The 13,233-nt window shown below is 44.5% G+C and overlaps 1 protein-coding gene across 8 annotated transcripts in view; it reads right to left on the bottom strand.

Annotated features, from left to right (window-relative positions):
• Nucleotides 1-13,233, bottom strand: part of map7d3 (MAP7 domain containing 3) — a 125,197-nt gene that overhangs the window by 44,699 nt on the left and 67,265 nt on the right. For 3 of the 8 annotated variants that reach the window (XM_052022150.1, XM_052022153.1, XM_052022152.1), the window contains 4 exons: nucleotides 12,897-12,995; nucleotides 11,219-11,344; nucleotides 2,787-2,935; nucleotides 1,363-1,595 (listed from right to left, as the gene is read on the bottom strand). In XM_052022150.1, the coding sequence (XP_051878110.1) occupies nucleotides 1,363-1,595; nucleotides 2,787-2,935; nucleotides 11,219-11,344; nucleotides 12,897-12,995 (607 nt within the window). The remainder of the gene's footprint in view (nucleotides 1-1,362; nucleotides 1,596-2,786; nucleotides 2,936-11,218; nucleotides 11,345-12,896; nucleotides 12,996-13,233) is intronic. The other 5 variants (XM_052022151.1, XM_052022156.1, XM_052022154.1 and 2 more) reach the window with 3 other exon arrangements.

Genomic DNA, 13,233 nt, shown 5'->3' with positions numbered 1-13,233 from the left:
TATAACAATCTCATTTCCAAAACCATTTGTGCTTTATGTTCCTATAACTCAGAATGAACCACGTTAATATTAAAGGACCTGCCATTCTGTCCATCATAGAACAGTACAGCACAGTATTGGCCCTTCGGCCCACGACGTTGTGCTGACCTATATGAACACCTACTCCATGATCAATCTAACCCTTCCCTCCTACACAGTCCATAACCCTCTATTTTTCTTACATCCATGTGCCTAAGAGTCTTTTAAATTTCCCTATTGTATCAGCCTCTACCACCAACCCTGGCAGTGCGTTCCAGGCACCCACCACTCTGTGTGTAAAAAACCTACCTCTATCATCTCCCCTGAACATTCCTCCTCTGACCTCAAACTGATGTCCTCTGGTATTGGCCATTGCTGCCCTGGGGAAAAGGTGCTGGCTGTCCACTCTATCTATACCTCTCAATCTTATACACCTCTATCAAGTTGCCTCTCATCCTGTGTTGGTCCAAAGAGAAAAGCCCTAGCTCACCCAACCTTTCCTCATTAGACACATTCTCTAATCCAGGCAGCATCCTGGTAAATCATCTCCTTGCCCTCCCTACATCCTTCCTATAATGAAGCAACCAGAACTGAACATAATACTCCAAGTGTGGTTTTATGGAGCTGTGACATTACCTCGCAGCTCTTGAACTCAATCCCCCGACTAATGAAGGCCAGCACACCATACACCTTCTTAACAACCCTATCAACTTGCATGGCAACTTTGAAGGATCTATGGACATGGACCCCAAGATCCCTCTGTTCCTCCACACTAAGAATCCTGCCATTAACCTTGTACTCTGCCTTCAAGTTTGATCTTTCAAATTGTATCACTTCACACTTCTCCAGATTGAACTCCATCTGCCACTTTTCCACCCAGCTCTACATTCTAGCTACATCCTGACGTAACCTACGAAAACCTTCTACACTATTCACAACACCGCCAACCTTTGTCTCATCTGCAAACTTACTAACCTATGCCTCCATTTCCTCATCCAAGTCATTTGTTAAAAAAAAAATCACAAAGAGCAGGGGTCCCAGAACAGATCCCTGCAGAACACCACTAGTCACTGACCTCCAGGCAGAGTACTCTCCATCTACCACCACCCTCTGCCTTCCATGGGCAAACTAATTCTGAATCCACGCTGCCAAATCTCCATGGATCCCGTGCCTCATGACCTTCTGGAGGAGCCTACCATGGAGAACCTTGTCAAATGACTTACTGATGTCCATATACCCCACATCCACTGCTCTACCTTCAATGTTTTGTCACACTCATCCTTGACAGAAAAGCAGCTCTTTAGATTACTCCCAACATCCCAGCTTAATATGCAGAGTATTTACTTGACCATTGATGGCGAAATTGATCTCTTCACTGTGTTCAATGGTGATGAGGGTCTCCGAGCGCCCGTGTTTGATGGTGATGGAGGTCGCCTGGTGCCTGTACTCGGTGAAGAGGGTCTCCTGGCACCCGGGTTCGATGGCGATGGGGGTCTCTTTGCTAGATTTGGGGAAGGAGACCGTCTACGGCTTGCAGTTGTAGCTGGAGATGAAGGGCGCTTTTCTTTGACTTGCTTCTGTTCATTTAAAGCAAAAAACACCCTCATTATTTCATGAAAACAACTCCCCATTCAAACCCATCACATACCCCATCAGCATCACTCCACATTAGGAATATAAGCTCTCTGGCAAATGTTTCGTTCTTGACCCTGTCGACCCTTTGAAACTCTGGGTGGATGCAGAGCCTGTCATCCTCGCACATAACATGACCCTTCAGTCCATCATTAGGGAAGCCCTGTTCCTCCAGTTCATGGGCTTTGTCCATTTTAGGAAGGAGAGAGAGAGCAGAGTGACATGTCTTGACAACAACCTTTCCCTCAATGTCAGCAAAACAAAAGAGCTGGTCATTGACTTCAGGAAAGGGAGCAGTGCACATGATCCTGTCTACATCAACGGTGCTGAGAGCTTCAAGATCCTAGGAATGAACATCGCCAATAGCCTGTCCTGGTCCAGCCATGTAGACGCCACGGCCAAGAAAGCTCACCAGCGCCCCTAGTTCCTCAGGTGGCTAAAGAAATTTGCATGTCCCCAAACCTTACCAATTTTTATCAATACACCGTAGAAAGCATCCTATCCAGATGTATCACAACTTGGTATGGCAACTGCTCTGCCTGGGACCGCAAGAAACTGCAGAGAGTTGTGGACACAGCCCATCGCATCACAGAAACCAGCCTCCCCTCCATGGATTCTGTCTATACTTCTCGCTGCCTCAGTGAAGCAGCCAGCATAATCAAAAGGCCCCATCCACCCTGGACATTCTTCTCCCCTCTCCCACCAGGCAGATGTAAAAGTCACATACCACCAGGCTCAAGGATAACTTCTATCCTGCTGTTATAATACTATTGAATGGTTCCCTAGTATGATAAGATGGACTCGACCTCACAATCTACTTCATTATGACCTCGCACCTCAATGTGTACCTGCACTTTCTCTGTACTGTAACACTTTACTCTGCATTCTGTATTGTTTTACCTTGTACTACCTTAATGCACTGACGTAAAGAATTGATCTGTATGAATGGTATGCAAGACAAGTTTTTCATTGTACCTTGGTACATGTGATAATAATAAATTCCAATTATCCCTGCAGGACACCACTGGTCACAGATGTCCAACCAGAATAACACCCTTCCACTACTACCCTGTCTTCTATGGCCAAGCCCATTCTAATGCTTTCTGAATAAACGCATCATGAGCTCTTCCACTGACCTGCGTGGCCTCGACTGGCGTCACACCTCCAGCAACGGCATCCACCAAGTTCTGTCGATCAATGCTGCGGCTACGCAGAGGCTTGTTGGCAGCGTTGATGGGGGAGTTCACAGGACCAGCTGAAGCTGAACGAGGACAGAGATGAGACTCTACAAAGTTAGAATATTAAGCAGGAAAGCAAGAAAAGGCAAGTGGAGAGAAGGAAAGAAATTGTGTAGGTTAGGACAAATGAATTGCGAAGTGCATATCACTACACTTTACTATTAGGCAGCAATACCACACTATGATTAGTAATTCAGAAGGTGAAGAAACATGACATTTGAGAACTTGCTTTCAGGTGCTTAATTAATTCGTGTCACCTGTGAACAGCAAAAAGCAGGACCACAGTATATTCCAGTGAGAAACATGGTGCTGATTTCACACTGAGTGAATGGTTACTGAACTTCAGGCTGAGAATGTGCTACTGCCATTTCTATCCTCATTATAATGCACTACTCATTACAGCCAAAGTCAGTCTATAACGATTCTGGTTCAACAAGCTCTCTCCCAAGTAAGGAATAAGAGGATAGACTGTATAACAATAGTTGGGCTCCATGGAGCAGCCAAGTTCACATCCAGTACAAGGCTGGTACAGAAATTTAAAAATTCCAAACCAAGAAAAGGGCTTAAGAGTATACTGTAGACAGTAGAAGGGAGATGCTTCACATCAATGAAAATTAAATAAGCAGCCAAACATGAAAATACATCTTTAAGCATATATAATATTAAATTAAACCAGTCTTTAAAATGAACCAACTGTGGAGCAAAGATCTTGACAGATCTGCTCCAGTTTCCCCAGTTAACCTTTTTCTGGACTTCAGTTCTCAGAAGCAACATCTCCACACTACAGGAGCAAAAGAGGGTGCAGAAAAGATTCACAAGAATGTTGCCTGGATTGGAGGGTTTGAGTTACAAGGAGAGACTGGATAGGTTGGGACTGTTTTCCCTGAAGTGAAGGAGGCTGAGAGGTGACCTGATAGGAGGTATGTAGAATTATGAGCAGCATAAATAGAGCAGGTAGCCCAAGTCTGCTTCCCATGATAAAACTAGAGGGCATAGGTTTAAGGTAAGAGTGCGTAAGGGTAAATTTTTCACACAGAGTAGTTGGTATCTGGAATAAAGAGGTGGTGGAAGCAGGAACAGTAACATTTAAGAGGCATCTGGACAGGTACTTGAATGAACAAGGCATAGAGGGATAAGGAATTAATGCAGGCAAATGGGATTAGAACAGACAGGCATAGAGGCGATGGGGTTGAAGGGCCTGCTACTATGCTGTACAACTCTATGACATTTTTGGCAGCAAATGATTTTTCCATGCATTAGTGCTTTGGATTTTAAAAATATGAGCAAAAATAAAGCATGACAACTAACATGGTGAAATATCAGTGGACTTAGACTGATAAATATCTTTCAAATCTTAAACTCTTGGGCTTTTTTGCTAATGTTGTTTCCTGTAATAAAGGAAGGAGTATTGTTAAACATTCTGAACTAACAAACCATTAGCCTGTTGAGGATCAGATTACAGGCCAGGCCATGATGGAGGCTGAGGGGGGAATACGCGAGGCTGGGCCTGATTAAAATGTCTACTGTCAGGCTCTGAGCTCCAGACAAAAGCACCGTGCATTTACTCCTTGCCCTAAACAGAAAGCCAAGAGGGGGACAAACACATTCTAACAAAGTAATGGAACTTGTACTAAAAATTGAAACATTAGATTAGTGTAATCTCTCTTCCTCTTTGTGTAATGAAAATAAGGCAGGCCAAAAGAGAAAAACATTGGGGAAGAGAGCATGATCAGAAGATGCAGTCAGATGGCAGATACAATAAAAAGCTTTGCGGGTAAATAAACTCTTTACTCATTGCACACAACTGGGCCCAAGGAATACTCTGGGTGGCTCACTTACTCTAAGGTTTGAGCCTCTACAACATGGTGCTGAACACAAAGGAGCCAAACGTCTCAATGAACATGATGTTCTCCACATCCATAATGAGGGAGCTAGTGGACCCTGCTGTGGTGCACGGTGACCACTTCTGCAGTAAGTGCTGGAGGAACTTCTGCTCACAACTGATGAGCTGGAGGCGCAGCTTCTAACACTGCGGAGCATCGGGGAGGGAGAGAGTTATGTAGATACTGTGCATCGGGAGACAGTCACCCACCTTAGAGCAGGAAGTGGATAGAAGGGGGACTGTCAGGGGAGAGAAAAAGAAAAAGAAAGGGAACAGGCAGATAGAGCAGAGGACCCCAGAGGCTGTTCCCCTCAGTAACAGGTTTTCTGCTTTGGAAGCTGTTGAGGGGGATGACCTGCAGGGATCAAGCAGCAGAAGCCAGGTCTCTGGCACTGCGACTGGTCCTGCTGCTCAGAAGGGAAGGGAGGAGAAGAGGAAGGCAGTAGTGATAGGGGACTTGATAGGGAAACAGATAGGAGGTTCTGTGGAAGTGAGCAAGAATCTTGGATTCTTGGTTGCCTCCCAGGTACCAGGATGTCTCTGATCGGGTCCCACAGTATCCTTTAGCGGGAGGGAGAACAGCCAGAAGTCATGGTACATGTTGGTACCAACGACATAGGTAGGAAGAGGGATGAGATCCTGAAACTGAGTTTAAGGAGCTAGGCAGAAGGCTGAAGAGCAGGACCTCAAGGGTAGCAATATCAGGATTGCTGCCAGTACCACGTGATAGTGGACAGGAGGAGATGGCAGATGAATGCGTGGCCTGAGGAGGGAAGGTTTTAGATTTGTGGATCATTGGATCTCTTCTGGGGAAGGTGGGACCTGTACAGAGAGGACGGGTTACTCCTGAACCCAAGGGGGGCTAATATCCTTGCAGGAAGGTTTGTTAGGGTGGTTGGGAGGGTTTAAGCTAGTTTGTGAGGGGATGGGAACCAGAAGGGTAGGTCAGAGGAAGAAGTGGATGAGGAAAAGTCAGATCTAACATGTAGAGAGGATTTGAGGAAGGAGAAGCAGAGTATAAGGGTATAAAAGTAGAAAGGTGGATGGGCTAAAGTGCATTTACTTAAATGCAAGTAGTATCAGGAATAAGAGTGATGAACTGAGAGCTTGGATAAGCACATGGGACTATGATATTGTGGCTCTTGCAGAGACTTGGCTGTCACCAGGTCAAGAATGGATATTGAACATTCCTGGTTTTCAGTGTTTTAAAAGGGATAGGGAGGGGGGAGAAGAGGAGGAGGGGTGGCGTGGCTGGTCAGGGACACTGTTACAGCTGCAGAAAGGGTGGATAATGTAGAAGGATCCTCTCTAGAGTCAGTATGGGTGGCAATTAGGAACAAGAAAGGAGCAGTTACTCTACTGGGAGTATTCTATAGGCTGCCCAGTAGCAGTAGGGATACTGAGGAGCAGATTGGGGAGGCAGATTTTGGAAAGGTGCAAGAATAACAGGGTGTCATCATGGGAGACTTCAACTTCCCAAATATTGATTGGCACCTGCTTAGTGCTAAAGGTGTAGATGGGCGGAGTTTGTTAAGTGTGTACAGGACTGATTCCTGTCACGGTATGTTGACCGGCTGACTAGAGGGGATGCCATATTAGATCTAGTTTTAGGTAAATGAACCTGGATAGGTGACAGATCTCTCAGTGGGTGAGCATTTGGGGACAGTGACCACTGCTCCCTAAACCTTTAGCATTGTCATGGACAAGGATAAGAGCAAAGAGGACAGGAAGAGTATTGAATTGGGGAAGGGTAAATTATGAGGCTATAAGGCTAGAATTTGGGAGTGTGAATTGGGATGACATTTTCGAAGGGAAATGCACTATGGAGATGTGGTCATTGTTCAGGGATCTCTTGCAGGATGTTAGGGATAAATTTGTCCCAGTGAGGCAGAGAAAGAATGGCAGGGTGAAGGAACTATGGGTGACAAGAGAGGTGGAACAAGTAGTTAGGAGGAAGAAGGCAGCATGCATAAGGTTTAGGCAGCAAGGATCAGAAAGGGCTCAGGAGGAATATATGGCAGCAAGGAAGGAAATTAAGAAGGGGCTGAGGAGAGCAAGAAGGGGACATGAAAAGGCCTTGGCGAGTAGGGTTAAGGAAAATCCCAAGGTTTTTTTTTCACGTACATGAAGATCAAAAGGATGACGAGAGTAAAGGTAGGACCGATTAGAGACAAAGGTGGAAGGGTGTGCCTGGAAGCTGTGGAAGTGGGTGAGGTTCTCAATGAATACTTCTCTTCAGTATTCACCAAGGAGAGGGGTCTTGATGATGCAGAGGACACAGTGCTGGTAAGGATAATGTTCTAGGGCATGTAGATATCAAGAGAGAGGATGTGTTGGAGCTGTTAGAAGATATTAGGACAGATAAGTCCCTGGGGCCTGACGGGATAGTCCACAGGCTGCTCCGTGAGGTGAGGGAGGAGATTGCTGAACTGTTGGCTAGGATCTTTGAGTCCTCGTTGTCCACAGGTATGGTACCGGAGGATTGGAGGGTGGCAAATGTTGTCCCCTTATTCAAAAAAGGTAGTAGGGATAGTCCAGGGAATTACAGACCAGTGAGCCTTACGTCTGTGGTGGGCAAGGTGTTGGAATGGATTCTTAGAGATAGGATCTATGAGCATTTAGAGAATCATGGACCGATTAGGGACAGCCAGCATGGCTTTGTGAAGGGAAGATCTTGCCTCACAAGCCTGATAGGGTTCTTTGAGGTGACCAGGAAGATTGATGAGGGTAGTGCAGTAGATGTGGTCCACGTGGATTTTAGTAAGGCGTTTGACAAGGTTCCACATGGTAGGCTTCTTCAGAAGGTCAGAGGGCATGGGATTCAGGGACGCTTCGGCGAGTGGATTCAGAATTGGCTTGCCTGTAGAAAGCAGAGGGTTGTGATGGAGGGAGTGCATTCAGATTGGAGGGCTGTGACTAGTGGTGTCCCAGAAGGGTCGGTTCTGGGACCTCTACTTTTCGTGATATTTATTAATGACTTGGATGAGGGGGTAGAAGGGTGGGTTAGCAAGTTTGCAGACGACACAAAGGTCAGAAGTGTTGTGGATAGTGTGGAGGATTGTAGGAGATTGCAGAGGGATATTGATAAGATGCAGAGCTGGACTGAGAAGTGGCAGATGGAGTTCAATCTGGAGAAGTGCGAGGTGGTACACTTTGGAAGGACTAACTCCAAGGTGGAGTACAAGGTTAATGGCAGGATTCTGGGGGAGTGTGGAGGAGCAGAGGGATCTGGGGGTTCATATCCACACAGCCTGAAAGTTGCCTCACAAGTGGATAGGGTAGTTAAGAAAGCTTATGGGATGTTAGCTTTCATAAGTCGGGGGATCGAGTTTAAGAGCCGCGAGGTAATGATGCAGCTCTACAAAACTCTGGTTAGACCACACTTGGAGTACTGTGTCTAGTTCTGGTCACCTCATTATAGGAAGGACGTGGAAGCATTGGAAAGGGTGCAGAGGAGATTTACCAGGATGGATTATGAGGAGAGACTAAGGGAGCTAGGGCTTTACTCTTTGGAGAGGAGGAGGATGAGGGGAGACATGATAGAGGTGTACAAAATATTAAGAGGAATAGAGTAGACAGCCAGCGCCTCTTTCCCAGGGCACCAATGCTCAATACAAGAGGGCATGGCTTTAAAGTAATGGGTGGGAGGTTCAAGAGAGGTATCAAAGGGAGGTTTGTCACCCAGAGAGTGGTTGGTGCATGGAATGCATTGCCTGGGGTAGTGGTGGAGGCAGGTACACTGGTCAAGCTCATGAGATTGTTAGATAAGCATATGGAGGAATTTAAATTAGGGGGATATGTGGAAGGAAGGGGTTAGATAGTCTTAAGCGAGGTTTAAAGGTCAGCACAACATAGTGGGCCGAAGGGCCTGTATTGTTCTATGGTAACACATTAATGTGATACCAGCACTAAACCACAAAGCGTAGTCACAATTCAAAAACACCTGAATGTTCCTCCTCTCTCATTTTCACAATTTGCTTGAATAAAACAAATACTGGAAATGTGAAATACAAGCAGAGAATGAGAAAGCATAGTCTTTCAGCATCTCTTAACAGGGAAAAGACAGGACTTACATGCTGAGGATGCGCTCCTTGGAAAAGGAGCAGGTAATGACTCTTACAGATGCTGCAAAGCTCATAGCCGACTGATCAATTATAACAGTTAATCATCAAATTTCCTTTTATTAGCATTGCCCAGATGTCACTAAATTATCTCCTGAAATATTTAATCTTATACAGCACAGAAATGGAAACAGGCCCATCTGCCCAACTGGAAACAAGTATGAAAAAAGAAAGATTAATGAAGACAAATGTAGGCATGTCTCTTACAGTTAGAAACAGGAGAATTTATGATGGGAAACAATGAAAAGAATTAAGCAGATCTGTTGGTTGTCTTCATGGAACAGGACATACCCAGAAATGCTCAGGAGCCAAGAGTCAAATGGAAAGGGGGCATCAAAATTAATATTAGCTTTAAAACAAAATGAATGGTGCTGCAAACTGGTAAATCCCCAGGGCCTGATAATATGCATCACAAAGTACCAAAAGTAGCAGCCGTGGGAATTGTGGATACATTCGCTGTCACTTTCCAAAATTCAACTGATTACAGTACAGTTCCTGCAGGCTGGAGTATGGCAAAGTAACCCCATGGTTCAAAGAGAGACAGAAAATGGGGAACTACAGAGCAGGAAAAATGTTAGAGTATATAATAAAGGGTGTGATAACAGGACACAAAAAAGGAAATCAAAGGGATTAGACAAGAGTCAACATGGATTTACGAAAGGGAAGTCATCTATGACAAACTTATTTGAATTCTTTTTTTATATAATAACCAGTGGACAGGATGCATTTGAATTTTCAGGCCTTTGCTTTAGTTTTGCTTTTGTGGGATATTTGGTTACGTCAACATGGATTGAAAATTGCTTGACTGCTTGGGGTGACAGAAGTGACTAGCTGGGTACATCAAAGATCAGTGGTCGGGCTCCAGCTATTCACAATACGTATTAATGATTTGGATGAGGGAACCAAATGTATTATTTCTAAGTTTGCCACTGACAAAACTGAGTGGGATTGCAGGTTATACAAAGATGCTTTAAGGCAATTTCAACAAATTGAGTGAGTGGACAAATAGACGGTGAATCCAGTATAATATGGATAAATGTTAGTCTACTTCAGGAGGAAAAGAAAGGAAGAGAATTATTTCAATTGTGAGACATGGGTGAAAGTTGATCTACCAAGGGACCTGCACATCTGAGACACCAGCCACTGAAAACAAACACGGAAAAGCAAATGGTGCATTGACCTTCATTACAAGGAGTTGACTGCTGTCATGCCACAATTACACCGAGCTTTGGTGAGACCACACCTGGATTACTTTGATTTCCTTACCCAGGAAAGGATATACTTGTGAAAGAGGGAACGCTGCAACGTTTCACCAGTGTGATTCCTGGGAATGGCAGCACTGCCGAATGAGGAGAGATTGGGTGAACTCAGCCTTTATTCACTATAGAAGGACAAGAGTGGATCTCACTGAAACATACAAAATTCTGACAGGGCTATACAAGTGACATGGGAAGAGCGTTTCTCATGGCTGGAGGTCTAGTACAAGGGGTTACAGTCTGGGAGGAAGAGACGCATGAGAATGCAGATGCTGCAATCTGGAGCAAAGAACAAACCGCTGGGGAATTCAGTGGGTCAAGCAGCATCTGTAGGCTAAAGGGATCAGTGACATTTTGGATTAAAACCCTGCATCAGGAACGAGATGAAGTGAAATTTCTTCACCCAGAGGGTGGTAAACTTGTGGAATTCTCTGCCACACAAAGTAGTGGAAGCCATGTTGATGAAAGTATTTAAAGTGACTGATGAGCACAAAGGGCATCAAGGGTCAAGGGAGAGTTTGTGAACAGGACATTCAGATAAATGGTCAGCCATGGAGCGCAGTCCAAGGGTTGAATGGCCTACTCCTGTTATTTCCTTGTTCTAGGTTTTCTATAATAAACTGTGGTAGGATAAGGAAAGGAGCACTCAAGACAAATTAAAAACAAACATTCTTGGTTAAGGACATTAACTCAATGATTTAATATTGTGATCTTTCCCCCCCAATTGGTTCTAAGGTACTACCTGCCCACTGTTACCTAGCAAGTATCCAAAGGCCACCTGCCGGTCTCACTGCATTCCCTCCTAGCTGCTTCCCCTCTGCCTTGGTCCTCAGTGTCCCACTCTACCCGCTTCACCAACACCCTTTCCCCTCCTCAATGTCCTTCCCCTTTGCTCTACCCTAAGTACCCCTTACTTTCCAACCCACTTTGTTACAAGCTGATGATGAGCCTCAGTTGCCTGGCCGGCTGAACTAAAGTGCACAAAAGGTCAGTGTGCAAGCAGGTTAATCGCAGTCACCTTAAGCAAGTTCCTGTATATTAGGGACATGGTCTTTGGAGGAAGAGAATTACCTGCAGAACCTTGTCCGGCTTCTGGTAAAGCAGCAGCACTCTTGCTCCTAGCTAAAGATGACTGTGTGGGCATCAGCAGACGGCTGATTATACTACTCTCCATGGGACTGTTCTGAGAACGTCGAGCTGAGGGACAGGAATGAATTAGAAATAAGAGTCAACATGGTTTAACTAGAAGGGGAGGAATGGGAGAATAGTTAATACGTGACAAAATACGTTTGTTAGGTGAGTGAATGCTAATAGAAAACAAAACCTAGAAAGGGTTAAAAATGTTACACTCTCAAACAATAGAAGGCAAAGCAAGTAATGGGCCAAGAAATAGTAATTAGGTACAGTGAGCCCAAACATGACAAACTAGCCTGGTCATTAATAAACATAAGCATGACTGCTAGCTACAAAGAAAAAGGCATGGTCAAACAAAAGAATGTGGTTAAGCTCAGCATCACATTAACCTGACAGCAAGAGCAACACGTGCTTGAAGGGGTACATACACTAACAAACACTTGTGTGTGAGAGTATGAGTGTGTGATGTTAACCTGCTGGTCAGTGGGTGGAGATGACCAAACTCCAACAATCAGAATCCAAGAGACTATTATAAGTCCTAGCCACAGCCTGTGATCAAATAGCAAAACGCAGTGAGAAACAGCGGCAAGTCAGGTCTGCATTGAGAAATTGGAAATTATGTATTAACCTCAAGAAGGATTATTATTCTGATTTAGGGCAACCTTGTGTTATGAATTAGTGAGTACATTCTATTGAAGAATTCAACATTTGAACAGGATGAGATACAAACAAACATTACGAGATGAAATAACTTCCAAACTCAAAAAAGGTCAACTACAGACAGGGTGCAAGTAGTTTTTCACCTGCATAATTGTATCGCACACTGGACAGATTGTGGGAGAATTAAAGTGACAGGAGACTGGAAGCTCACGGGCATCATTGAAGGTATTCTGCAAAGCAGTTCACAAACCTGCATTTGGTTTCTCCAGTGATGAACGTGGAATGTAATGCCATAAATTAGAAATGCAAGCAAAATGAAGCTACACCTGAAAGGACTGGTTCCATTGGTGGTGGTAGGAGAAACGGGCAAGTGTCATCTTTCTCACAGTTGCATGGGAAAGTGCTGTAAGAAGGGGAGCAGTCAATGGAGACATATGGATGGGCCTGGAGTTGAGGGAATGGCCCATTAGAATGCTGAATTGGGACAGGAGGGCAATGTCTTTCATGGTGGAATTCCATTGGAGGTGGTAGAACTGATGGAGGATGGTCTCCTGAATGTGGAGACTGGTGAGGTGGGGTGGAAGTTGAGAACAAGGAGAACTCTACAGTTGCTCTGGTTCAGAGAGGTGGTGCGACTTGAGGTGTGGGGAATAGAGGAGAAACAGCTGAGAGCTCCATTGATCATGGTAAAGGGAAAGCCATGGTTAATGAAAATGGAAGACATTTCAAGGCCATGGAATGGAAAGTCTCATCAGAGCAGATGCAACAGATGGAGAAACTGGGAGAATGAAATGGAAGGCTTTACGTACTTCAACTGGTGCAACTTTTTAATCACAGATACATTGCATAACAGTAAATAAGTGATTAATATTGGATGAGTTGTTAGGTTCATTAAATATGTTTAACAATTAAGTCACAAAATAGGAGGAAATGTCTGATGCAAGTCATCAGCCACCTTGAAGTTCTTCTCTTGGGAGTTTGTCTACTTGAGTAGACGATCGAGGATTACTGGCCAATCTACTTAGCGAGGAGCTCCTCTTCTTATCCGCTGTGCCTAAGAATCAAGGGCATTGTCCATTATTTATTGAAACATCCTAACCAACAAAGATCGCATCCACATTTTCTGGGCTCACATCCAAAACTTAAAACTTGCTGAATTCTTGCTTAATTTAGATGAAAAGCGCATAGAAATAAGACAAACATCTGCCTGATGTTGAATTGCCTCCGAGGCTACATGCTATTTCTTTGAAGGTCTATTGAAGAATGGACATAACAAATCTGCATAGTTAACA

This window comes from Pristis pectinata, chromosome 8, assembly GCF_009764475.1.
Source record: "Pristis pectinata isolate sPriPec2 chromosome 8, sPriPec2.1.pri, whole genome shotgun sequence".
Lineage (NCBI taxonomy): Eukaryota > Metazoa > Chordata > Chondrichthyes > Rhinopristiformes > Pristidae > Pristis > Pristis pectinata.
This window is presented reverse-complemented; position numbering and strand designations above follow the sequence as displayed.